The sequence below is a fragment of the Hypanus sabinus genome, chromosome 1, assembly GCF_030144855.1.
Source record: "Hypanus sabinus isolate sHypSab1 chromosome 1, sHypSab1.hap1, whole genome shotgun sequence".
In the NCBI taxonomy this organism is placed as follows: domain Eukaryota; kingdom Metazoa; phylum Chordata; class Chondrichthyes; order Myliobatiformes; family Dasyatidae; genus Hypanus; species Hypanus sabinus.
Window position 1 is genome coordinate 41,051,534 of NC_082706.1, and position 27,714 is coordinate 41,079,247.

At 47.6% G+C, this 27,714-nt stretch overlaps 1 protein-coding gene across 2 annotated transcripts in view; it reads left to right on the forward strand.

Moving 5' to 3' along the window:
* tmem145 (transmembrane protein 145) overlaps positions 1–11,410 on the forward strand; it is a 60,880-nt gene extending 49,470 nt beyond the window's left edge. For both annotated transcript variants that reach the window (XM_059968204.1, XM_059968212.1), the window contains 2 exons: positions 9,276–9,470; positions 9,738–11,410. In XM_059968204.1, coding sequence (XP_059824187.1) covers positions 9,276–9,470; positions 9,738–9,908 — 366 coding nt within the window. In that variant the 3' untranslated portion in view covers positions 9,909–11,410. The remainder of the gene's footprint in view (positions 1–9,275; positions 9,471–9,737) is intronic.
* The last annotated feature ends 16,304 nt before the right edge of the window (positions 11,411–27,714 follow it).

The following is a 27,714-nucleotide window of genomic DNA, read 5'->3' on the forward strand; positions in this document are numbered from 1 at the left end:
CTACACTTTCCAGTGCCTCAGTAAAGCAGCCGAGGATTCCACCCACCCCAGACATCCTCTTTTCACCCCTCTCCCATCAGGCAAAAGTCTGAAAGCACGTACCACCAGACTCATTATCGGAGTTTTGAATGGATCTCCCCTACAGTAAAAGATGAACTCTCGACTCCCAATCTACTTCGCTGTGTCCCTTGCACCTTGTGTCCACCTGCACTGCACTATATATATGGTGTTGATGTATGAAGGATCAAGTCCACAGCTCCTTGAAAGTGGCTGCACGGGTTAAGAAAGCAATGAGTTTAAGAGTCGGGAAGTCAAGTTGCAACTTCATGAAACTGGTTAGGCTCCGTCTGGAGTAATGCATTTAGATCTGGTTATAGCAAGGGTGTGGAGGCTTTGCAGAGGGTACAGAAGAGGTTCAGCAGCATGCTGACCAGATTAGAGGGCATGAGGTATACAGAGAGGTTGGACAAACATTCTCTGGACCAGCAGAGGAAGACGTGGTGGAAGTCTATGAGATTATGGGAGGCTGGTATCTCCTAGCCGGAGTAGAATTGTCTGATTCCAAAGGGAAGTGGGGGAAGTTCAAAGGAAATGTGCAGGACGAGTCTTTTTTTCAAACACAGTGTAGTGGGTGCCTGGAATTTGCTTCCGGGGGTGGTGGTGGAGACAGATACGATAGAGGCGTTTAAGAGGCTCCTAGATAGACACAGGAATTTGGAGGGATGTGGACATTGTGTAGCAGAATGGATAAGTTATACATTTAAGTACCTGTTTAATTAGCATCATGGGTCGAAGGGCCTGTTCCTGTGTGGTACTGTTCTATGGACTGTGCATCTGTTATCGATGATCTGATGCACGGAATGATCAGTCTAGATGGCACACTGACAAAAGCTTTCCACTCAGTCATAAGACAGCAATAAATCAAAGTTCAAAATAATCTATTATCAAAATATGTCACCATACACAACCAATTATGATGCATTGTAGAGCTTTGACCAGTGGCAAATCAGTGTATGGGATTATTTAGTAAGAGCAAGTTAAAGGAAGGCAGGGGCAAGTGCAGTGGCCGTCGTCTGACTGGACATAGTCGGAGTGGTGATCTTCGAGGCTTCAGCCAAGACAGGCTTCACTCAGAGAAAGCAAAGGAAAGAAAAGCTCACGATTTCTCCTTCTCTTTTTTTATATCTGCTCAGCTCGGACAGTAGAGATGAGAGGCAGGATAGCTGAATGCTCCTCTTGCAGGATGTAGGGAGGCAGTGTCCCTGACCACTATAACTGCGAGAAATGCATCCAGCATCAGCTTCTAACAAACCGCATTAAGGAGTTGGAGCTGGAACTGGATGATCTCCGGACCATTCAGTAGGCTGACGGTGTGATAGATAGGACATATAGAGTTGTAGTTACACCCAAGGAATGAAACACTGGAAACTGGGTGATAGTCAGGAAGAGGAGAGGGGTTAAGGAGTCAGTGTAGAGTACCCTCGTTGCCAACCCCCTCAACAACAGGCATATCACTTTGGAGTCAGGGGATGTCACAGTGATCGGGTGTCTGGCACTGGGTTTGTGTCTGCGACTCAGAAGGGGAGGGTAGAGAAGAGGCATGTTGTGGTGACGGGATTCTTTAGGGGAACAAGACATTCTGTGGGCAACCGTGAGATTCCCGGATGCTATGTTACCTCCTGGGTTCAGGGTCTGGGATATCTCGGATCGAGTCCTCAGCATTCTTAAGTGGGATGGTGAATAGCTAGAGGTCACGATCCATGTAGGTACCAATGACATGGGTAGGACAAGTGACTAGGTTCTGCAGGGAGAGTTCAGGGAGTTAGGTGCTAAGTTAAAGGGCAGGACCTCCAGGGTTGTGCCATGTGCTAGTGAGGGTAGAATTGGGAAGATTATACAGATTAATACCTGGTTAAGGAGTTGGTGTAGGAGGGAGGACATAAGATTTTTGGATCATTGGGCTCTCTTCCAGGGAATGTAGGACCTGTATAGTAGGGACAGTTTACAGCTGAACTAATATCCACACAAGAAGGTTTGTCAATGCTGCACGGTGGGGTTTAAACTAGAGTTGCAGGGGGATGGGAACCGGAGTGCCAGAACAGTTAGTGGAGAGGGTATGGAAGCAGATAAGACCTCAGACAAAGTCAGAAATCAAAAGGTTGAGCGTGGTTTGACAGAATCGAAAAGGGTGAACACAGGACTGAAGGTGTTGTGTCCGAATGCATGCAGTGTATGGAATAAGGTAGATTATCTTTGACACAGTTGCAGATTGGCAGGTATGATGTAGGCAGTACTGAATCATGGCTGAAAGATTATAACTGGAAGCTTGATGTCCAAGGATTACACATTGTATCAAAAGGACAAGCACGAAGGCAGAGGGGCAGCATTGCTCAGTTGGTAAAAAAAAATGAAACCAAATTATTAGAAACAAGTGACATAGGGTTGGATGGTGTTGACTCATTGTGGATAGAACTAAGAAACTGCAAGGGTAAATGTTGTATACAGACCCCTGAACAGTAGTAAGGATGTGGTCTACAAGATAAAACGGGAATTAGAGGATGCATGTCAGAATGGCAATGTTACAATGGTCATGGGGAACTTCAATATGCAGGTAGATTGGGGAAAATCAGGTTGGTGCTGGATTCCAGGTGGGGGAATTTCTAGAGTGCCTGTGAAATGGGTTTTTTTTTCAGAGCAGCTCGTGGTTGAGCCCACCAAAGGATCAGCTATTCTGGATTGAGTGTTGTGCAATGAACCAGGATTGATTAGAACCCTGAGGGGAAAGTGGTCACAATACGATCAAATTCACCCACAAATCTGAGAAGGAGAAGCTAAGGTCAAATGTGTCAGTATTACAGTGGAGTGGAGGGAAGTATGAGAGAGGAGTTGGCTAGAATTGATTGGAAAAGAACACTGGCAGAGCAGCCATGGCTGGAATTTCTGAAAGCAATTCAGAGGGCACAGGTTATGTACATCCCAAATAGGAAGAAGTATTCAAAAGGAAAAATGTCACAATGGTGGCTAATAGGATAAATCAAAACCAACATAAAAGCCAAAGAGAGAGGGTATGTAATAGAGTAAAAAAATAGCAGGAAGTTGGGAGATCAGGAAACTTTTAAAAACTTACAAAAGGCGACTAAAAAAGTCATTAAAAAGGTGAAGATGGAATATGAAAGTAAGCTAGCCAGTAATATTACAGTGAACACCAAAAGTTTCTTCAGATACATAAAGTGTGAAAGAGAGGTGAGGGTGGACATCGGACAGCTGGAAAACAATGCTGGAGAGGGAATAATGGTGGTCAAACTGAATAAGTATTTTGCTTCAGCCTTCACTGTTAAAGACACTAGTGATATGATGGACGTTTCAGGTGTCAGGGGCATGAAGTGTATGAAGTTGCCATAACTAGTGAGAAGATTCTAGAGAAACTTAAAAGGTCTGAAGGTAGACCTGGAGGTATACCTGGACCAAATGGTGTTACACCCCAGAGTTCTGAAAGAGGTGGCTGAAGAGATAGTGGAGGCATTAGTAATGATCTTTCAAGAATCACTAGATTCTGGAATGCTTTCAGAAGACAGGAAAACTGCAAATGTCATTCCACTCTTCTATAAGGGAGATAGGTAGAAGACAGAAAACTGTAAGCCAGTTAGTCTGACCCCGGTGGCTGGGAAGATGTTGGAATCGATTATTAAGGATGAGGTCTCAGGGTACTTGGAGGCACATGATAAAATAGGCCAAAGTCAGCATGGTTTCTTTAAGGGAAAACCTTGCCTGACAAATCTGTTGGAATTCTTTGAAGAAAGAAAAAACAGGATAGGCAAAAGAGAATCAGCTGGTGTTGTCTACTTGGATTTTCAGAAGGCCTTTGACAAGGTGCCACACATGAGGCTGCTTAACAGAAAAGATTCTAGCCTGGATAAAGCAGTGGCTGATTGGCAGGAGGCAAAGAGTGGGAATAAAGGGAGTCGTTTCTGGCTGGCTGCTGGTGACTAGTGGTGTTCCACAGGGGTATGTGTTGGGACAAAATCTTTTATGTTATGGCTTTGTTGCAAAGTTTGCAGATGATGTGAAGGTAGCTGGAGGGGTAGGTAGTTTTGTGGAAGCAGAGAGGTTACAGATTAGGGGAATGGGCAAAAAAAATGGCAGATGGAATACAGTGTTGGGAAGTGTATGGTCATGCACTTCGGTAGAATAGAGAGAAAATATAAAAAACTGAGGTACAATGGGGCTTGGGAGTTCTTGTGCAGGATCCCCTGGAGGTTAATTTGAAGCTTGAGTCTGTGGTGAGGAAGGCAAGTGCAATGTTAGCTTTCATTTCAAGAGGACTAGAATATAAAAGCAAGGATGTAATGCTGAGACTTTATAAAGCATTGGTGGGGTCTCACTTGAAGCATTGTGAGCAGTTTTGGGCCCGTCAGGATGTGCTGAAACTGAAGAGGGTACAAAGGAGGTTCATAATGATAATTCCAGAATGGAATAGCTTGTCAAATAAGAGCGTTTGATGGCCCTGGGCCTGTATTCACTAGAATTCAGAAGAATGAGGGATGACCTTTTTGAAACCGATTGAAAGGTGAAAAAGTCTTGATAGGATGGATGTGGAGAGGATGTTTCCTATGGTGGGAGAGTCTAAGACCAGAAGACACTGCCTCAGAATAGAGGGGCATCCTTTTAGAATGGAGTTAAGGAGAAATTTCTTTAAGGTTAAGGTGAATCTGCAGAATTCTTTGCCACAGGCAGCTGTAGAGGACAAGTCTTTATGTATATTTATGTTGATAGATTCTTGATGGGATATGGGGAGAAGGCAGAAGATTGGGGCTGAGAGGAAAATTGGATCAACCATGATAAAATGGAACGCAATGGGCCAAATGGCCTAATTCTACTCCTATGTCTCATGGACTTATTTTCTTTCAGGTATTCACAGTAAATGAAAAGAAACACAATAGGATCAGTATAAAACTACACACAACAGGATGGACAAATAAGCAGTATGCAAGAGATGACAAACTGAGCAAATACAAAAAAAACAAACAAAATAATAATAATAAATTAGCAATAAATATCAATACCATGAGAAGAAAAGTCCTTGAAAGTGACTCCATAAGTTGTAGGAAGAATTCAGTGTTGGGTAAATGAAGTTGAGTGAAGTTATCCCTTCTGGTTCAATGTTGGGTAATAATTGTTCCTGAACCTCGTGGTGCGGATCCTGAGGTTTCTGTACCTCTTCCCTCATGGCAGCATTGTGAAGAGAGCATGACCTGGGTGGTGGGGGCCTTTGATGGTGGATACTGCTTTCCTGCGACAGTGCTCCTTGTAGATGTGCTCAGTGGTGGGGAGAGCTTTATCCATGATGGACTGGGTTGTATCCACTACTTTTTGTTGGCTTTTCTGGTCAAGGACGTTGGTGTTGACGTACCAGGCCATTTTGCAACCAGTCGGTATTCCCTCCACTGCACTATAGAAGCTTGGCAGAATTTTTGACGATATACCAAATCTTTGCAAACTTCTAAGCATGTAGAGGTGCTGCTATGCTTTCTTTGTAATGGCAATTACATGCTGGACCTGGGACAGATTCTCTGAAATGATAACAACGAGGAATTTCAAGTGGCTAGATTTTCTCTACCTATGTTCCCTGATGAGGATGGTTCATGCACCTCCAGTTTCCGCTTCCTGTAATCAATAATCAGCTCTTTGGTCTTGCTGACGTTGAGTAAAAGGTTGTTGTCATGACACTGCTCAGCCAGATTTTTAATCTTCCTTCTGTATACTGATTCATCACCACCTTTGATTAGCAAACTTGAATATGGCATTGGAGTTGTGCTTATCCACACAGCCACAGGTGTAAAGCAAGTAGAGCAGGGGGCTAAGCAATCAGCCTTGTCGTACACCGATGCTGATGAAGATCATGGAGGAGATGTTGTTGCCAATCCAAACTGAATGGTGTCTACAAGTGAGCAAATCTCACTTAATAGCTTAATACCTCATCGGGTTTATTAACTTCAAACTTTCTGCATTTCCATTCAGTTGAACTGCATGTGCATGTAACGAGAGCTGTATAACTCATCTCCTTCTACTATAGGCCATGAACTTATCAATCACCCCTGCTGTGGACACTTTCTGGAGGCCCAAGATCCATATGCTCCACAACCACTGGACTAAGTGTGTAAATGTGGGGGGGGGGGGGGGGGGGGAACTATGTTGAAAAATAAATGTGCTAGGTTTTCTAAAATTGACGCCTTCTACCTTAGGCCACGAACTTAACAATCACCCCTTGTACATAAACTGCAATTGCTTTACTTATTTATTGATTGATTAATTTTTACAAATTAATGGTACACCAATTAATATACAATACAATAACATGAACACCATCTTGCTACTCCTCTTTTGCACTTTTTACTTTTGTAACTTAACAGTATTAATTTATGTATTGCATTGAACAGCTGCTGCTAAGCTAACAAATTTCACGACACGTTCCAATGATGATAAACCTGATTCTGAAACTTGTCTTATGGCGGCAGTATAGTGCAGGATGTAAAAAATCACAAAATAAATAAATAGTTCAAAAGCAGAATCTGAAGGTAACGTCATTGGGTTCACAGACCGTTGAGCAATCTGGTGGTGATGGGGACTTGTGAAGTTTCCTTTGCCTCCTGAGGCAGTAGAGGTACTGGGGAACTTTCTTGGCCACAGTGTCTACCAGGACAGGCCTCTGACGTGGTGATGCTCACTCTTTGGAACCTGAAGCTCTCAACCTCAACACCAGTGATGTAGACGTGAGTGTGCACACCACCCACATTCCTGAAATCAATGAGCAGCTCTTTTGTTTTGCTGACATTGAGGGAAAGGTTGTTGTCATGACACCATCTTACTCAGCTCTCTACCTCCTTCCTGCACTCTGACTCATCGTTATTTGAGATGCGGCCCACTATGGTGATGTCATCCACAGACTTGTGGATGGTGTTGGAGTGCAATCTGACCACGTTATTAACACCACCATCCCCTGACCTCACTACCCACGGTCTACACGTAGACCTCTATAAAATCTCCCTCCCGCCTCCCTAAAGAAAGCAGGCACAGATTCTGTAACCCATCCTTGTAGCTAACTTCATCAGTGTGCTCACACAGTATTGAAGTTGGAACATTATGTTGTAGTTGCACAAGATGCTGGTGAGGTCATACTTCTGCTACAGGAAAAATCAGAGCCAGCTTCATTATTACTGATGTATGCCATGACGTGTGTTGTTTGTCAACAGCAGCACAGTGAGGAAAAAAATACTATTAAGTTACAAAAGTAAGAAGTGCAAAAGAGGATGAAAAAAGAGAAGATGGTGTTGATGGGTTCATGGTCCGTTCAGAAAGAAGGAAAGGTGCCCAGAAGATTTATGAGAATATTGCTAGGACTTGACGGACTGAGAGGCTGAGCAGGTTGGGATGTTTACCACTGAAACTGGAGACTGAAATAACCTTCTGGAGGTCTATAAAATCATGAGAGGCATAGATAGGGTGAATGCACTCTGTATTTTTTTCCCCAGGGTTAGAGAATTAAGAACTAGAGTGCATATGTTTAAGGTGAGAGGGGAGAGATTTAATAGGAACCTGAAGGGCACCTTTTTCACCCAGAGGGTGGTCCATATGTGAATGAGCTGCCAGAGGAAGTGGGTGAGGTGGGTGCATTAAAAACATTTTTAAAATTGGACAGGAACTTGGATAGGAAAGGTTCAGCCAAAGACAGGTGAATGGGACTAGCTTAAATTGGGATCTTGGTCAGCATGGATCAGTTGGGCCAAATGGTCTGCCTACAGATCTATTTCCCCAAGCCCTCTGGTCCCAGTAACGTCCTCGTGAATCTTTTGTGCAGCCTCTCCAGTTTAATGACATCCTTCCTGTAGCTGGGCGACCAGAACTGCACACAATATTCCAGGGGCCTCACCAGTGTCTTGTACATTTGTATCATGGCATCGCACTGCCTGTCCAATGAAGACCAGTGTATTAAACACCTCCTGTCTATCCATGTCTCCACTTCCACCTGTGGCTAGCGATGACACAACAATTTCTACAATCCCAGGCACCTCCTCCCTTACTTCCCAGATTGTCCAAGGATACATTTGGCTGGACCTTGGGGGTTTATCCACCTTCACACACTCCCCAAGAACACCTGCATGTCCGCATTCACAATGTGTGTCGTGTTCCGGGACGTCACTGTCGTCTTGTCGAACGTTTCCGCAGACGAGAAACACTCATTTCAGAGCCTGTCCATCACACACTGATCCTTAAGGCAACCTACTCTTTCCCTAGGTACCTTTTTGCCCTTAATATTCTGCTAGAACCTCTTAGGATCCTCTTTCACCTTCTCTGTCAGGGATATCTTGTGTCTTCAAGATTGATGCAATTACGAAGAAGGCACTCCAGCTGCTCGACTTAATGCAGTTTGAGGAGATTTGGTATCCCACCAAAGACTCTAAAAGATTTCTACAGATGTACCATGGAGAGAATTCTGACCAGCTGCCTCACTGTCTGGTCTAGATGCTCCAATGCACAGGATTGAAAGAGGGGGGTAGAGGGTCGCAGAACCAGCCAGCTCCACCACAGGCACAACCGTCCCCACCGTCGAGGACGTCCTCAAAAGATGGTGCTTCAAGAAAGCAGCATTCACCTAAGTACCTTCATCACTGCCCTAAGTCCACTTGGACCTGTGGCTAACAATAATACAGCAATCTGTATCAGGGCCCTGGTGTTTCCCCCTCCCTTGCACCCCACAATGTCCAAGCATACACTTGGTCAGAACCCAGTGATTTATCCAACCTCATGCACCCCCTCCCCAAGCCTATATCTCCCCCTTCGTAACCTATATATTTTGGGACATCGCTGTCATCTTCCCTGAATGGGCTTCTGTCAATGCAGAAAAAAAACGTTAATCTCAGACCTCACCCATCACACAGAGACGACCACACTGGTCCTTAAGGAAACCCACTCTCTCCCTAGTTACCCTTGTGCTCTTAATACTCTAATAGTATTGCTCTTTACCTTGAATGTCAAAGCCCTCCGATACCCCCTGCAGTATACTCCCCACTGGCCAACGCAGGCAAAATGGGACAGGTTAAGATGGGGATCTTGTTGGCAGGGACCAGCTGTGCCCAAAGTCCTACTTCTGTCCCACCGTGACTGAGTACACACCGTGCCGCGAGGAGGGGAATCACTCCTGCCTGCAGCGGCTCACTGCTGTAGGGGGTGGAGGGTGGAGACTCTGCGACTGACGGCTGCCCTTCCTGCCCGGACAGGTGATCACACGGCCCTCGGCGGCCAACAAGAACTTCCCGTTCCAGGTGCGGAGCTGGCAGATCGGGGCGGCGGGCGGAGGCCAGCTGGCTCTCCCACAGCGACCCCGCGGCAACGGTGGCACGCTCGGGACAGAGGCCGCCACTGGCTTCACGGAGCTCTTCACCATCAGGCCCATCGACGGCAGCACAGGCACGGTGGGTGGCGAGGGGAGAGGTGGACGAACTGGGAGGGGAGCTTTGGAGGGAAGGTGGGAGGGAGCGTAATGGGGTTGAGGGGGCAAGAGGAGCAAGGGGAGGACGGGAGAGGGAGGTGGAGAGGAAAGGTGAATGGGGAGGAGCAGGGCAGGGGAGGATGAAGGGTGATGAGGAGAGGGAAGGGGAGAAAGATGAGGGAAGAGGAAGCAGGGAGATAAGAATGGAGCTGTGGTACCACTCACTGATCCCACGTTCCTCTCTCCTCAGATACCGGCCACCAAAGGCAGTGAGGAGACGGAGTTCCCCATAGATTGGATCACCCCTGGGTCTGGACCTCACCCTGGACTCTCTCCTAACAGCCTTCCCTCCCTCTACACATCCTTGGGGGAGAGCCTCAGTGTACAGGGACTCTGTGGGAGACACATATACAGTCGCTAGTGATGGGGTGGGTGGGGGTGGGGAGGGAACCTGGAGAGGGAGCCTCTCTCTGTCCAACCCGTGGGACGGTGTGGAGGGAGCTTCACTCTGTGTCTGACCTGGACGTGTGTGTTTGGACAGTGTGGAGGGAGCTTCACTCTGTGTCTGACTCTGGGAGTGTGTGTTGGGACAGTGTGGAGGGAGCTTCACTCTGTGTCTGACCCCGGGAGTGTGTGATGGGACAGTGTGGAGGGAGTTTCACTCTGTGTCTGACCCCATGAGTGTGTGATGGTATGGTGTGGAGGGTGCTTCACTTTGTGTCTGACCACGGGAGTGTGTGATGGGACAGTGTGGAGGGAGATTCACTCTGTGTCTGACCCCGGGAGTGTGTGATGGGACAGTGTGGAGGGAGCTTCCCTCTGTGTCTGACCCTGGGAGTGTGTGATGGGACAGTGTGGAGGGACTTTCACTCTGTGTCTGACCCTGAGAGTGTGTGATGGGACAGTGTGGAGGGAGCTTCACTCTGTGTCTTTAATCCACTTTCAGCTGCTTGCTGTGGTCAGTGGTAGACCACTTACACTAGATACCCCCAACTCTGAGTGCAGTGTGCCAACTGTAAATAGTCCCCCCTGGGTCGGAGTACTGGGGAAGGCAAGCTCTATTTGTACATTTAAACATGGGCTACATTCCCTGGGGTTACGTGAGCGACAAAGGGTGAAATGGTGGGCGTTGGGGGTGTGAGAAAATCACTGGGTACCGACCACCTCTAGGGTTGGATCCCATGGAGAAGGTATTACAGGAAAGTTAATAGTTGGGCAGAAGATTGACTGGCTGGCAGGAAGCGAAGAGTGGGCCTTTATTTTTTGCCTTTGGTGTCTAGTGGTGCTCACAGAGGTTGGTGTTGAAACCACTTTTGATACATCCCTTGTCAGTAATTTAGAAGATGGAATTGATGGCTTTGTGGCCAAGTTTGCAGATGATTCAAAGCTGGGTGGAGAGGCAGCCAATGATGAGAAAGCAGGGAGTCCAAGCCCTCCTTCAGACAGATGAGGAGAATGGGCAAGGAAGTGGCAGATGGAATACAGTGTATGCTCATGCATTTTGGTAGAAGAAATAAAGGTGTCGACAACATCCTGAACGGGGGCAAATTAAGAAATTGGAGGTGCAAAGGGACTTGGAATGATTTCCTGAAGACTTACTTGCAGGTTGAGTTGATAGGAAGTAAGGCACGTGCATTGTTGGCATTCATTTTGAGAGAACTAGAACTTAAAGGGAAGGATGCAATGCTGAGGCTCTATAAGGCATTGGTTTGACTGCACTTAAGAGTATAGCGAGCAGTTTTGTGTCTATGAAAGGGTGTGCTGGCATTAAAGAGGTTCCTGTGACTGAAAGCATCATGCTCTGAGCCTGTACGCCCTGGAGTTTAGAAGAAGAAGATATTGTCTCACTGATCAATGCACACAAAATGCCGGTGGAACGCAGCAGGTCAGGCAGCATCTATAGGGAGAAGCGCTGTCGACGTTTCGGGCCAAGACCCTTCATCAGGACTAACCGAAAGGAAAGATAGTAAGAGATTTGAAAGTAGGAGGGGAAGGGGAAAATGCAAAATAATAGAAGACCAGAGGGGGTGGGGTGAAGCTGAGAGCCAGAAAGCTGATTGGCAAAAGGGATACAGAGCTAGAGAAGGAACACGTTATTGGCAGAAGGAATCCGCTTATATTCCATCTGGGTAGCCTCCAACCTGATGGCATGAACATTGATTTCTCTAACTTCTGTTAATGCCCCTCCTCCCCTTCTTAGCCCATCCCTAATTTTTTTCCCTCTCATAATAACTCTTTGCCTGTTCTCCATCTCCCTCTGGAGCTCCCCTCCCCCTTTCTTTCTTCCTAGGACTCCCGTCCCATGATCCTCTCCCTTCTCCAGCTCAGTATCCCATCTGCCAATCACCTGTCCGGCTCTTAGCTTCACCCCACCCCCTCTGGTCTTCTCCTATCATTACGCATTTTCCCCTCCCCCTCCTACTTTCAAATCTCTTACTATCTTTCCTTTCAGTTAGTCCTGACGAAGGGTCTCAGCCCGAAACGTTGACAGTGCTTCTTCCTATAGATGCTGCCTGGCCTGCTGCATTCCACCAGCATTTTGTGTGTGTTACCTGAATTTCCAGCATCTGCAGATTTCCTCGTGTATTGTGCTGGCATTAAAGAGGTGCCTATGAATGAAAGGGTTAATGGATGAGGATCATGTGATAGCTCTGAGCCTGTACGCCCTGGAGTTTAGAAGCATAAGGTATCGTCTCACTGAAACGTTTTGAATATTGAAAAGCAGCTTCATAGGTTCTTGATTAGTCATGGCGTCATTGGTTACAGAGAGAAGGCAGGAGAATGGGGTTGAGAGATGGTTAATCAGCCACGGTGGAATGGCAGTGCAATGGGTTGAATTGCCTATGTATTATGTTCAGGCCAACCAGTCCCTTCAACGCCCTCTGCACCCTGGGGGGTGGGGGGAGGGTCAGATTAGTTCCAGTATAACCCCTCCCCAGGACAGAGGTCACTGTTGAACCTTGAGGACTGTGCATTCACATGTAAAACTGCTCAATAAAATGTTGAGGTTAAGTTGTGTGTGTGCTTTTTTTCTCTCTCTTACTCCCCCACCCCCTCACCCTCTCCTCTCCCTTTTGCCTTTGCCCTGTTTCTTCCTGTTGCCTTCTCCCTCTTTCCCATTCCCCCACCCCTCTCTCTCACTCCTTTTCCCATACCCTATCCCTCTCTCTTACCATACTCCCCACTGCCTGTCTTGCTGTTCCTCCCTCTCCCACTCTCTGATCCTCCCTCCTTCCTTCTTCAGGGTACAGTCAGTGGCCATCATCCTCCGGGGCACAGACTTCCAATACCATCTTCCTCCAACCCTCAGCTGCCAATGTCTGGCCCCTGTTCCTGACTCTCCTGCCGGTGTGTATGTCCCAGCACCTCCCCTCTGTGCCCCTCACCCTTCCTCAAGATCAAATGTAACACCATCAGACATAGAAGCAGAATGAGCCCTTTCAGTCTCTGTGTATGAGAATGAGGCCATTCCTCTACGGACCCCCCCCCCCCCACCAGCCAGGAGTTACCCTGGTAACACACACGAAATACCAGTCTCGGATGGTATGTTGCTTCCCTGGTGCAGGGGTCCGGGACATCTCAGATCGGGTGCAGGTTATTCGCGAGAGGGAGGGCAAGAATCCAGATGTTGTGGTCCATGTAGGGACCAATGACGTGGGTAGGATGAGTGAGGGGGTCCTGCGTAAGGAGTTCAGGGAGTTAGGTGCGAAGCTGGAGAGCAGGACCTCCAGGGTAACAATCTCAGGATTGCTACCTGTGCCACGTGCGAGTGAGCCAAGGAACAGAAAGATTATACAGATTAATACGTGGCTGAGAGGATGGTGCAGGAGGGAGGGCTTCAGGTTTGTAGATAATTGGTCTTTGTTCCAGGGAAGGTGGGATCTGTTCCGAAGGTACGGTTTACACCTGAACTGGAGCGGTACTAACATTCTTGCAGGGAAGTTTGCTAGTGCTTCTTGAAGGGGGGAGGGGGGTTTAAACTAAATTTGCAGGGGGCGGGGATCCAGAATGTGAGAGAGGATAGCGAGAGGAAGAATAAAGGACAGGTGGGGACTACATGGTTCCGGAATATTAAGTGTGTAGTAGAGAAAGGTGAGGCGGGACATGTGATAAGGAGGACACATGTACAGAGGGATGGTCTGATGGAACATGAAGTTAAATGTGTTGAAAGAATAAGTAAATTTAGGAAGGACAACAAAATTCTAGGGGTGTATAGCCCGAAAGGAGTTCGGTCAGCTGGGTTAAGCACAATAGGCAGCGATTCAAAGAGAGAGGAGAAATGGGCTAAAAATTCTGTATCTGAATGCACGGTGTCAGAAATAAGGCAGATGAGCTTGAAGCTCAGGTGCGAATGGGTAACTATGATGTTGTTGGGATAACAGAGACATGGCTGCAGGGAGATCAGACCTGGGAAATGAATTACAAGAGTATACGTGCTATCGTAGGAACAGAAATGTGGGCAGAGGGGGTGGGGTGGCCCTGTTGGTGAGGAATGAGATTCAGTCCTTTGCAAGGGGGGACATGGGGTCAGGAGAAGTGGAGTCTGTGTGGATAGAACTGAGGAATAGTAAGGGTAGAAGGACTCAAACGGGTATTGTCTACAGGCCACCAAACAGTAGCATGGATATTGAGTGCAACTTGACTAAGGAGTTAACATTGGCATGTGGCAAAGGTAATGTCACAGTAGTTATGGGGGATTTCAACATGCAGGTGAACTGGGAGAATCAGGTTGGTGCTGGACCCCAGGATAGGGAGTTTGTAGAGTGCCTACGGGATGCATTCTTGGAATAGCTTGTACGAGAGCCGACCAGGGACAAGACTATTCTGGATTTAGTGTTATGTAATGAACAGGATTTGATAAGCGATTTTGCAGTAAAGGAGCCACTAGGAGGTAGTGATCATAATATGATAAGTTTTTATCTGCAATTTGAGAAGGATAAGGGCAGCTTGGAGGTGTCAGTGTTGCAGTTGAACAAAGGAGACTATGGAGCCATGAGGGAGGAACTGGCCAAAGTTGACTGGACGGATATCCTAGCAGAAAAGACAGTGGAACAGCAATGGCAGGTATTCTTGGCAATAATGCACAAGGTGCAAAATCAGTTCATCCCCCGGAGAAGGAAGGATTCAAAGGGGGGAAAGGGGCCACAGTGGTTGACAAAGGAAGTCAGAGATTGCATAGCATTAAAAAAAAAGGAAGTATGACAGAGCTAAGGTGAGTGGGAGTACAGATGATTGGGAAGTTTTTAAGGAACAATAGAACTTAACTAAAAAGGCAATATGGGGAGAAAAAATGAGGTATGAATGCAAGCTAGCCAGGAATATAAAGGAAGATAGCAAAAGCTTTTTTAGGTATGTGAAGAGAAAGAAGATAGTTAAGAACAATGTTGGGCCCTTGAAGAATGAATTGGGTGAAATTTTTATGGGAAACAGAAATGGCAGAAGAATTTAATGAATACTTTAGATCTGTTTTTACTGAGGAAGACACAAGCAATCTCCCAGATGTATGGATAGGCCAAGGACATAGGGTAACAGAGGAAATGAAACAGATTGACATTAGGAAGGAAACGGTGATGAGTAGACTGATGGGACTGAAGGCTGACAAATCCCTAGGTCCAGAAGGTCTGCATCCTAGGGTACTGAAGGAGGTGGCCCTGGAAATTGCAGATGCATTGGTAATCATTTTCCAACGTTCCTTAGATTCAGGATCAGTTCCTGAGGATTGGAGAATGGCTAATGTTATCCCACTTTTTAAGAAAGGAGGGAGGGAGAAAACAGAGAACTATCGACCTGTCAGCCTGACATCGGTGGTGGGGGAGATGCTAGAGTCCATTATTAAGGATGAAATAGTGGCATATCTAGATAGCAGTGATAGGATTGGGCCGAGCCAGCATGGATTTACCAAGGGTAAATCATGCTTGACTAATCTGTTGGAGTTTTTCGAGGATGTAACCAGGAAGTTAGACAAGGGAGATCCAGTGGATGTAGTGTACCTCGATTTTCAGAAGGCATTTGATAAGGTCCCACATAGGAGATTGGTGGGTAAAATCAAAGCACAGGGCATCGGGGCGAAGACATTGACATGGATAGAAAACTGGTTGGCAGATAGAAAGCAAAGGGTAGCGGTGAATGGGTGTTTCTCGGAATGGCAGGTGCTGACTAGTGGGCTCAGTATTAGGACCACAGCTGTTTACAATTTACGTCAATGATTTAGATGAAGGCATTGAGAATAACATCAGCAAATTTGCTGATGATACTAAGCTGGGTGGCAGTGTGACATGTGATGAGGATGTTTGGAGAATTCAGGGTGACTTGGACAGGCTGGGTGAGTGGGCAGATACTTGGCAGATGACGTTTAATGTGAATAAGTGTGAGGTTATCCACTTTGGGAGTAAGAACAGGAAGGCAGATTATTATGAACGGTGTAGAGTTAGGTAAGGGAGAAATACAGAGAGATCTAGGAGTCCTTGTTCATCAGTCACTGAAGGTGAATGAGCAAGTGCAGCAGGCAGTGAAGAAGGCTAATGGAATGTTGGCCTTTATTACAAAGGGAATTGAGTACAAGAGCAAGGAAATCCTCTTGCATTTGTACAGGGCCCTGGTGAGACTACACCTGGAGTATTGTGTACGGTTTTGGTCTCCAGGGTTAAGGAAGGACATCCTGGCTGTAGAGGAAGTGCAGCGTAGATTCACAAGGTTAATTCCTGAGATGTCTGGACTGTCTTAATCAGAGAGGTTAGAAAGACTGGGCTTGTACACGCTGGAATTAAGGAGATTGAGAGGGGATCTGATTGAAACATATAAGATTATTAAGGGATTGGACAATTTAGAGGCAGGAAATATGTTCCAGATGCTGGGAGAGTACCAGAGGGCATGGTTTGAGAATAAGGGGTAGGTCATTTAGGACAGAGTTAAGGAAAAACTCCTTCTCCCAGAGAGTTGTGGGGGTCTGGAATGCATTGCCTCAGAAGGCAGTGGAGGCCAATTCTCCGGATGCTTTCATGAAGGAGCTAGATAGGTATCTTATGGATAGGGGAATCAAGGGATATGGGGACAAGGCAGGAACTGGGTATTGATAGTAGATGATCAGCCATGATCTCAAAATGGCGGTGCAGGCTCGAAGGGCCGAATGGTCTACTTCTGCACCTATTGTCTATTGAAATGCTGGAGGAACTCAGCAAGCCAGACAGCATCTATGGAAAAAAGTACAGTCGACGTTCTGGGCGGAAACCATTCGCCAGTCCTGCCAAAGGGTCTCAGCCCAAAACGTCACTGTACTTTCTTTTATAGATGCTGTCTGGCCTGTTAAGTTGCTCCAGCATTTTGTGTGTGTTGCGTGGATTTCCTGTATCTGCAGATTTGCTCTTCTTTGTGACTGGGTTACCCTGGTAAACTCCCTTTGCCGTGTCTCCAGAGTTATTGCACGCCCCTTTAGGTGAGGAAGCAAAGCTGTGCTCCATATGCCAATTCTCCGCATTAAAAAAAAGTCTCCTCTGTACCTACTTCCAAGCACCTTAAAACTGTGCCCTCTCATGCTAGCCATTTCAGCCCTGGGAAAAAGGGATACATGTGACAATTATAAACCAATTCCAACTCCTAACTCACATGCAGTCTCACCCCATTAAGATAATAACCTGCAGTCTGACTCTTCTTCCCTACGTGCATCATCTCACACTTCCCCAATTCGCAATCAGGTTTATTATCACTGACGAATGTTGTGAAATTTATTATTCCATGCCAGCACTACAGTTACAGAAATAAACAGTGCAAAAGAGGAATAATGAGGTAATGTTCATGGGCTCGTGGACTGTTCAGAAATCTGATGGTGGAGGGGAAGAAGCCATTCCTCAATCGTCGAGTGTGGGTCTTCAGGCTCCTTAGTGACAGAGGATGTCTTCTTGAGGCGCAGCCTCTGGAAGGTGCCCTCCGTAGTGGGGGAGGGTTGTGTGCTGAGTCTCTGCAGTCTCTTGTGATTCCGTGCATTGGAGCCCCCCCCCCCCCACCAGACAGTGTGCCAACCAGTTAGAATGCCCACCATCATACACCTATAGAAATTTGCCAGATTGTTTGGTGATGCACAAAACCTCCCCAGACTCTGAATGAAGTGGCGTGTTTATCAATGTTTTGGCCCTAGCTTAGAGCTTCTGAGATACTGACAGCCAGGAACATTGCTCACCCTTTCCACCACTGACCCCTTATTGAGAGCTGGTGTGCGTTCTTGACTTCCCCTCCCTAATGTCCACAATCAATTACTTGGTCTTGCTGACATTGAGTGTGAGGTGGTTATCCGTTTGCCGTCCTTTGCCCCTCAACCCATCTCTACTCGAGTGCAGAATCACACTGTCCTTATCCCATCTTCTTCCACCTACATTTAGATCACCGGCAAATTGGGAACCCTTCTACTCTGATCCTACCTGCAGATCATTCATCTTAGTTCTGAGCAATTCTAGAGCAAGATCTGACCCCTGGGATATACCTTCATCCAGCCTGAAAAAAATCATTAATTCCAGCTCTGTTTTCCATGGGACATCTCTGCGCACACACTTTCCCCAATACCAGAGTTGTATCCTTAGATAATAAATGACAGCCTTTGGTTGTGTCTTTTCAAAAGACCTTCTGGAAATCTTCATCATTACATCCACAGTGTTCCTTCTCTCAACTCTCCATGTCACAGGGAAATAGGACCCTTGGCCAATTAGTCCCTGGCGACCAAGATTCCCATCCAAAATTGTCCCATTTAGAACACAGAACATGGCCAATTAGCCCAAAATATTGTGCTGAATCGGTTAAAAAGCAAATCAAAAACACCCAAACACTAACCCAGCCTGCCGACACTTTGTCCCTATCCCTCCATCTTCCTCATATCTATGTGCCTATCCAAATGTCTCTTAAAAGCCTCTACTGTATTTGCCTCTCCCCCTTCACCTTAAACCTATGCCCTCTGGTTCTTGATTCCCTAACCCTGGGGGATAAAAAACTGTGTGCACATTCACCCCCATCTATACCCCTTGTGATTTTTACACACCTCTTCAAGATCACTTCCCAATCTTACACGCCAATGAAAAGGTTCCAACCTCTCCCCATAATTCGGTCCTTCCTACAAAAAAATTTTGAGCAAACTTATCAAAGATTATCTACCAAAAACAAAACAACATTGACGAGGTTCAAAGATTCGTTTATTATCCAAGTAACTGTATACAACTCTGAAATTCTTCTTCTCCGGATAGCCACGAAAACAAGAAAAGAATGGCACAATCGTTAATCCCCACTCCCTCCTCCCCACGCAAAAAAAAGTGGAACAGGCACATGTACCCTCAAATCCCCCTTCACCGTAAACAAAAACAAATAAAAAAATTGGGTGAAAAACACAGAATATAAAAAAGTATAAGACTGGAAACAGTCTATAGTCCAAGCCCACATCCAAAACACTGAAAACCTGGTTAACATTCTCCAGGCAGAGTGGCAGGCCTTTCTCTCTCCAGCAGCAGAGTAATCCTCCAGCAATCAAAAAGCAGTCTCCCCTCTCTGGTAGCAGAGCAATCCCCTAGCGATTGAGGTAGTCTCCCCTCAGCGATAGCACAGCTTTCCCCCAGTGATCAAAAGGCAGTCTCCCCTCTCCGGTAGCATTGTGATCCCCTCGTGGTCGAGGCAGTTCCCCTCTGCGTTAGCACAGCATTCCCCCAGTGATCAAAAGGCAGTCTCCCCTCTCCGGTAGCATTGTGATCCCCTCGTGGTCGAGGCAGTTCCCCTCTGCGATTGCACAGCTTTCCCCCACTGATCAAAAGGCAGTCTCCCCTCTCCGGTAGCATTGTGATCCCCCCGTGGTCGAGGCAGTTCCCCTCTGCGATTGCACAGCTTTCCCCCACTGATCAAAAGGCAGTCTCCCCTCTCCGGTAGCATTGTGATCCCCCCCGTGGTCGAGACAGTTCCCCTCTGCGATAGCACAGCTTTCCCCCAGTGATCAAAAGGCAGTCTCCCCTCTCCGGTAGCATTGTGATCCCCCCGTGGTCGAGGCAGTTCCCCTCTGCGATTGCACAGCTTTCCCCCACTGATCAAAAGGCAGTCTCCCCTCTCCGGTAGCATTGTGATCCCCCCCGTGGTCGAGACAGTTCCCCTCTGCGATAGCACAGCTTTCCCCCAGTGATCAAAAGGCAGTCTCCCCTCTCCGGTAGCATTGTGATCCCCCCGTGGTCGAGGCAGTTCCCCTCTGCGTTAGCACAGCTTTCCCCCAGTGATCAAAAGGCAGTCTCCCCTCTCCGGTAGCATTGCGATCCCCCCGTGGTCGAGGCAGTTCCCCTCTGCGTTAGCACAGCATTCCCCCAGTGATCAAAAGGCAGTCTCCCCTCTCCGGTAGCATTGTGATCCCCCCGTGGTCGAGGCAGTTCCCCTCTGCGATTGCACAGCTTTCCCCCAGTGATCAAAAGGCAGTCTCCCCTCTCCGGTAGCATTGTGATCCCCCCGTGGTCGAGGCAGTTCCCCTCTGCGATTGCACAGCTTTCCCCCAGTGATCAAAAGGCAGTCTCCCCTCTCCGGTAGCATTGTGATCCCCCCGTGGTCGAGGCAGTTCCCCTCTGCGATTGCACAGCTTTCCCCCAGTGATCAAAAGGCAGTCTCCCCTCTCCGGCAGCATTGTGATCCCCCCGTGGTTGAGGCAGTTCCCCTCTGCGATAGCACAGCATTCCCCCAGTGATCAATTGGCAGTCACCTGGCGCTCACCTTCCTCATTGACCGCAATGTTTCATTCGCACTCGTCGCTTTAAGTGGCAAACAATGGAAGCCTTAATCGGCGAATGGAGTTGAACGTTCCGCGGCCTTCTCACCACGAGGTTCGCGCACGCTGCCTCTGCATGAAAACCACTCAGAGACTGCAGAGCGCGGAGACGACCAAACGATCTACCAACTGCAAACCACGGGCTCCAGAATCAAATTCAAGATGAAAAACAAATGTAAAAGACATAAAAGAAGTGGAAAAAGATGGTTTCATTATCCATCCAGAGATGTCAACCAAAGGAGCGTTGTACGCAGGTGCCATTTTAACCGGAGTAACATCATTCCATGGTATTGGGTGTAATACCCCTCCTCAGGGGTTTACTTGCTCCCCTTTGATTACCCACTGCAGCATCGTGCTGGGGAGAGCTGTCTCACTCACAGGCCCATTGATCTCTGACATCCCCTTCAGCTTCATCGGCTACGTTCTAATTTGCTGGTACCCTTACAAAATTTAGTGAGTTAGGAAGAAGTTCAGCCAATGTGTCTATTACAGCTTCTAACAAACTGTTATAGGACTATTGTATGGTTCCCTCATACAATAAGTGGGAGTCTTGACCTTACAATTTGATCTTTTGTCTTATTGTTTACCTACACCGCACTTTCACTGTAGCTGTTACACTTTATTCTGCATTACATTGCATTAATCTACTGACTCCCATGGTAATCTTGGCTCTTCTTCTTCCCACTCTGCCTCTTGAAAAAATGCTATTCCCGTTCCTGTGCTAAGGAAACGGATTTTCTTTCCAGGACATCAGAGATGTCTTCGTTCTTCAAAGAACGGGGCTTTCCTTCCTCCACCATTGATGCCACCCTCAACCGCATCTCCTCCGTTTTCCGAATGTCCGCACTCATCCCATCTTCCTACCGCCTTAACAGCGACAGAGTTCCTCTTGTCCTTAGCTACCACCCCATCAGTCTTCACATCCAACTCTTCATTCACTGTAAATCTGGCCATCGCCAAGCATCTCTTCACCTTCCCCACTCCGCTTTCCACAGGGATCACTCCTTCTGTGTCCATTCGTCCCTCCCGGCAAGCGGTCAAAGAGCATCCGCCTGCCCTTTCACCCTCTGCCTCACCTCCAATCAGCGTCCCAAACAGTCCTTCCAGGTGAGGCAACACCTCGCCTGCGAACCTGCTGTGTCCGGCGCTCCCGACGCGGCCTCCTCTACGTTGGTGAGACCCGTCGTAAAATGGGGACTGCTTCGTCGAGCAGCTCCACTCCATCCGCCAAAAGCAGAACTTACCAGTGGCCAAACATTTTAATTCCGATTCCACTTCTGTTCTGACATGGAGGTCGACGGCCGCCTCATGTGCCACAATGAGGGGCGGAGGGGCAACACCTTATACTCCATTTGGGTAGCCTCCAACCTGATGGCATGAATATGAATTTCTCCTTCCAGTTAAAAAAAATTCCTCCCATTCCCTCTTCTTCTATTCCCACTCTGGCCTCTTACCTCTTCTCACCTGCCTATCACCTCCCCCTGGTAACCCTCCTCCTTTCCCTTTTCCTATGGTCCACTCTCCTCTCCGGTCAGATTCCTTCATCTCCATCCCTTTACCTTTCCTACCAACCTGGCCTTACCTATCACCTTCTAGCTGTCCTCCTTCTCCACCCCCATCTTTTTATTGAGGCAACTTCCCCCTTCTTTTCCGGTCCTGAAGAAGGGTCTCGGCCCGAAATGTCAATTGTTTACTCATTTCCATAGACGCTGTCTAACCTGCCGAGTTCCTCCAGCATTTTGTGGGTGTTGCTCTGGATTTCCAGCATCTGCAGAATTCTAGTGTCTATTCTGCATTGTTATTGTTTTACCGTGTTCTACCTCAACGCACCGCGTTATGGACAGCGCGCAAAACAAGCCTTTCACTGTGTCTTAGTGCATGTGACAATAATAAACCAGTTCCGGTTTCAATCCCTTAGAGAACCCACACACAGACCTTCGAGTCCGTGGACTTGTCCGCCTTCAGCCACCAGAGTTCTCCAACACTTTATCCCTTGTAATTAGGATTTTTTTTCTTTTTTCTACCATGTTGTTTGAAATTGGCCCCTTGGATATCTTAGGGATATAAGTAAGGTCTTGATGCAAAAAGGAAATTCTTTTTCCCAGCAACAAAGAAAGGTCCCATGTTTCTCTCTCCTCCTCCTTTTCTGCATCTCCCACCCTCCCTTTCACTCATTTCCCTTTCTACCCTCTATTCTGTCAGCCTCACTCTCTCTCCCTCACCTTCCCCTTGCTCTCCCTCCATCCCTCCCTCACCCTTTTTCTCTGCAACTCCTCACTCATTCCCTACTCCATTCCCCCCCTTCGTGCTGTAATCTATTATAACCACATTCCCCCCCCCTTCCTCACTCTGCGTCATCGGTGGGGGTGGGGGGGGATGTCATCCCTGGTTCCCCTCAATATCTCTCATTACAGAGAAAACAACCCAAATATGTCCAACCCCTTCTTATGGCTCATGCGCTCTCTCCCACCCCACCACTATCAATTCCTGACCTCACTATACCAGACCCTTGACCCCTAAACGTCTGATCTCTGATCGCTCTACTCATGAGCCTAGTCCACATTCAGCCCAAGATCCCATGAGAGACAACCTCTGCTCCCTCTACACATGACTAGACAGAGTGGATGTGGGGAGGATGTTTCCTGTGGTGTTGGGAGTATAGTACCAGAGGGCACAGTCAAATCCATTTAGATCAGAGATGAGGACGAGTTTCTTTAGTCAGAGAGTGGTGGATCTGTGGAATTCGTTGCCATAGGAGGCTGTGGAGGTAGATCGGTTCTTGATTAGTCAGGGTGTGAAAGGTTACGGGGAGAAGGCAGGAGAATGGGGTTAAGAGAGAGATAGATCAATCATAATGAAATGGCAGAGCAGATTCGATGGGCTGAATGGCATAATTCTACTCCTATGTCTCATGGTTTTATGACCCTGACCTCGCTGCACCCAACCCCTTACCCTTATCCTTGATCCCACTACACCTGACCCCTGACCTGACAATTACCCTTGCTCTGCCTGTCCCCTCCAGAAAAATCAATGCATGACCTCTGATCTCTCTATGCCTGCCCCTCTAGGCACAAGATCTGACCACTAACCTCTCCACACCCAACCCAATCCCCCTCTTGATCCCCAAGCTGTCTACAACTGACCCCAGAAAGCTTTGCATCCAATCCTGAACCTTAACCCATCCACAGCCGATGGGTTCTCTTTATACTCGAAACTGGCCACTCGAAACTCAACTTCTTGCCCTTCTCTCCTAACCCCTGACACCTGAACCTTTGACTTCTCTATGTCTGAAGTTCAGTGTGGAATATAAGTACTAGTCATATATTACCAGTGTGGGTAAGAGCTTGCCTGTGGGGGTCTGCTGGTGGGGAACCCATGCCGTGGGTTAGTAGACCATTCCCCAGAAGGGGCTCTGTCCGTCTGTGTCTGTGTGGGGTCCACACGAAGTGACTCTAAAGATTTCAGAAGCAAGAACAACTGCCAACTTAAACAACTCAATTAACTCTCTCTCTCTCTCCGTCAATTCAACTCGACACAACACAAAGTGAACTGAACTGCTTAAACTTACCTGACACCGTAAGACTGATATCTACCTCCAGTATGTATAAGTACTGGTAATCTCATTGTCCCATCAGGCTTGGGAACTATGCATGGAGCCGAAAAGTTCAGGGAGATCTTAAATGGGTTTTTTGCCTCTGTATTTACCTGGGAGACGGATGCAGAGAGCACAGAAGTGAGGCAAAACAACAGTGAGGTCATGGATCGTATACAGATTACAGAGGAGGATGTGCTTGCTGCCTTGAGGTAAATTAGGATGGAAAAATCTCCAGGGCCTGACGTGGTGTTCCCTTGGTCCCTGTGGGAGGCTGGTGCAGAAATAACAGGGATCCTGGCAGAGGTATTTAAAACATCCCAAGTAAGGATGTTTTAAGGATGAAAGATAGCTAATGTTGTTCCATTGTTTAAGGAAGACTAAGCCATGAAATTATAGGCTGCTGACATCCGTAGTGGGTAGGTGACTGGACGGCATTTTAAAGGACCAGATATATGACTATTTGGATAGACTGGAACTGATGAGGGAGTCAACATGGCTTTTGTGTGAGGTCATGTCTAACCAATATTATAGAGTTTTAGAGGAAATTACCAGGAAGACAAGGCAGTGGATGTTGTCTACATGGACTTTAGTAAAGCATTTGACAAGGACCCACATGGGAAATCGGTCAGGAAGGTTCGGCCGCTCGGCATTCAGGATGAGGTAGTAAATTGGATTAGACATTGGCGTTGTGGGAGAAGCCAGAGTGGGAGTAGAGGGTTGTCTCTCTGACTGGAGTCTTGCGGCTAGTGGTGTGCCACAGGGATCAGTGCTGGGTCCATTATTGTTTGTCATTTATAACAATATTCCCAATGACAATGTGGTTAACTGGACCAGCGAATCTATGGATGACAGTAGGATTGGGGATGTAGTGGGCAGCGAGGAAGGCTATCAAAGCCTGCAGTGGGAATTGGACCAGCCGGAAAAAGTGGGTTGAAAAATAGCCGATGGGATTTAATGCAGTAATTGCAAGGTCTGGCAGTTTGGGAGCACCAACCAATATAGGACTTGTACCGTGAATGGTAGGGCATTAAAGAGTGCTACAGAACAAAGGGATCTGGGAGTACAGGTCTATATTTCCATGAAAGTGGTGCCATGGGTAGATAGTGTTATGAAAAGGGCTTTCTGCACATTAACCTTCATAAATCACAGTACTGAGTACAGGAGATGGGATGTTATGTTAAAAGTTGTATGAGACATTGGTTAGATCTAATTTGGAGAATTCTGTACACTTCTGGTCAAGATTGAAAAAGGACAGAGAAAATTTACAAGGATGTCATCATTACTTGAAGACGCGAGTTAATAGGAAAAGGTTGAATAGGTTAGGACTTCATTGCCTTGAGCACAGAAGAATGAGGGGAGATTTGATAGAGGTATACAAATTTATGAAGGGTATAGATAGGGTGAATGTAAGCAGGCATTCTCCACTGCGGTTAAAGGTTGGATGAGACATGAACTAGAGGTCATAGGTTAAGGGTGAAAGGGAACCTGAGGTGGAACTTCACACAGAGGCTGATGAGAGTGTAAACAGACAGCGGAAGTGCTGGATGCAGGTTCGATTTTGACAATTAAGAGAAATTTGGATAGGTCATGAATGAGAGGGCTATGAAGGGGTATGGTCCAGGGCAGGTTGATGGGAGTAGATGGATAATACTTTGGCATGGACTAGATGGTCAAAGGTCCTGTTTCTGAGCTCTATGACCTCTGACCTCTCTTCACCAGACCCAGACCTTATTCACTCCACATCTGACTTGTCTACATGACCCCTAAACTGCCCACACCTGACTCCTGACCCCTGTACATAACCTCTCTGCACCTAACCCCTGGGCCTAGTGACTGTCTGCCTCCTCCAATTCCCCTGGTCTGGCTGGGCTAGTGCTACGGGAATCCGTCCTCATGCCTTGAGTGGAGACAAGACAGGGCTCAGGGCTGGGGTCAGTCTATGGAATACACACACACACACACACACACACACACACACACACACACACACACACACACACACACACACACACACACACACACACACACACACACCTACCTGCAGACACTCCGTCTGGACACCAGATGGCAGCCCAACCCCACATACCCTGTGAAGAGGGGGATCACCTCCTCCCTCCCCCCTTTCCTCTCCCTCTCTCCCCACTGCCTCGCTCCTTCCCACCCTCCCTCTCTCCCTGCCTCACTCTCAGCTCAGCCACCAAACAGGTTTCCTGTTCTGTGTGGGGCCATCAAAAACCGGCATTGAGCAGTCTGTGTGTTTCCACAGGTGTTCAACAGAGAGAGGTAGAAGGAGGGCAAGAGTGAAGGAAAGGGAGAGAGGAAGGAGTGAAAGGGATACGTGAATATTCCCTTCTCTCATTATTAAAACAACTGCTTGAAATACCCACACTCGATAAAACACACTGACTTCTGAAAACAGGCAGATCCAAAGATGGCACACACAAGAGAAAATCTGCAGATGCTGGAAATCCAAGCAACACACTGAAAATGCTGGAGGAATTCAGCAGGCCAGGCAGCAACTAGGAAAAAAAGTAGTCTACGTTTCGTGCCGAAACCTTTCCGCAGGATGGGTTTCATCCAAAGATGAACTGTCTCGTCTCATACACTTATATACATACACCGATATACACACATATCCTGATGCACATTAATGTACTCCCCAATATCTACATACTGATACACACACAAACACACTCCCTCCCTCCCTCCCCTCCTGTGTTTACCACCGAACTCGCTCCGTAATGACACCGTCTCATTCCCCCGGCTCGCTCTCCCTCTCCCGGGACTCTCGTAACGACCCGCGTCCTCCTGGGGCACCGCTCCCTCTCTGATCCGCAGCCGAGATCGAGCACCGTCTCTGCTCCCGCACACATGATGCAAGCGGCCTCCCTCACACGGCCTTGAACACATCTCGTGTACCGAGGAACCCACGGTGCACCGCTCCCTCCTTCCGCGACCTCCTCCCCACAACCTACAGCCGGACTCCACTGCGTTCGCGTGGGACCCCCGACCCTCATCAGAGGCAAAGTCGAGTTTATTTTCCTTTATACAAGTCACGTGCACTGAAAACTTCACCACAGTATTACAGGCCCATAGCTTCAGAAAATCACCAATTAAACGCAAATTATACAATTTTACAAGAAAAAAAAGTTATAAATCGTGTGGACAGCGGCGCCTCCCCCCCCCCCCCCCCGGGGCGGCAATGGCTAATATAAGAGGGTATAACGTTAAGGCGTTTGGAGGAAAGTACAATCTTATGAGAGGGAGGTCAAAGATAGTTTAAAAAAACACGGAGAATGGTAGGTGCAGGGGTGGTGTTGGAGATTTAAGAGGCTCTTAGATGACAGGACAATGGAGAGGTATGTGGGAGGGAAGCGTTAGATTCCCCTTGGAGTAGCCTAGCACGACATTGTGAGCCAACATCACAGCCGCATCGGCTGAAAGGACTTAGCTGTTCCTGAACCTGGTGGTGTGGTGCCTCTTGCCCAGTGAGAGGAGTGTAGAAGGTGGCATGGCCCAGAAGGTGGAGGTCTTTGGCGATTGGTTATGGCTTTCTGAGGCAGTGCCTCCTGTAGATACTACCGATGGTGGGGAGGGCTGAGTCCACCACCACTCTCTGCGGCTTCTTACATCCCTGTGTCATGCTACCAGTCAGGACACTTTCAATAGTCCATCTGTAGACGTTTGTTAGAGTGTTCGGTGACAACTTTGACAAACTCTGTCCTTTCTCCCTGGCCTGCTGAGCCTCTACCTACATTTATTGACCCGCCGTATTCTGTGTTTCACCCTCAACTGTAGCCGGGCTTGTAGCGGTAGTTAATGAAGGTGAACTCTCACCGTGGGCCTGCAGTCCCAAGGCCAGGG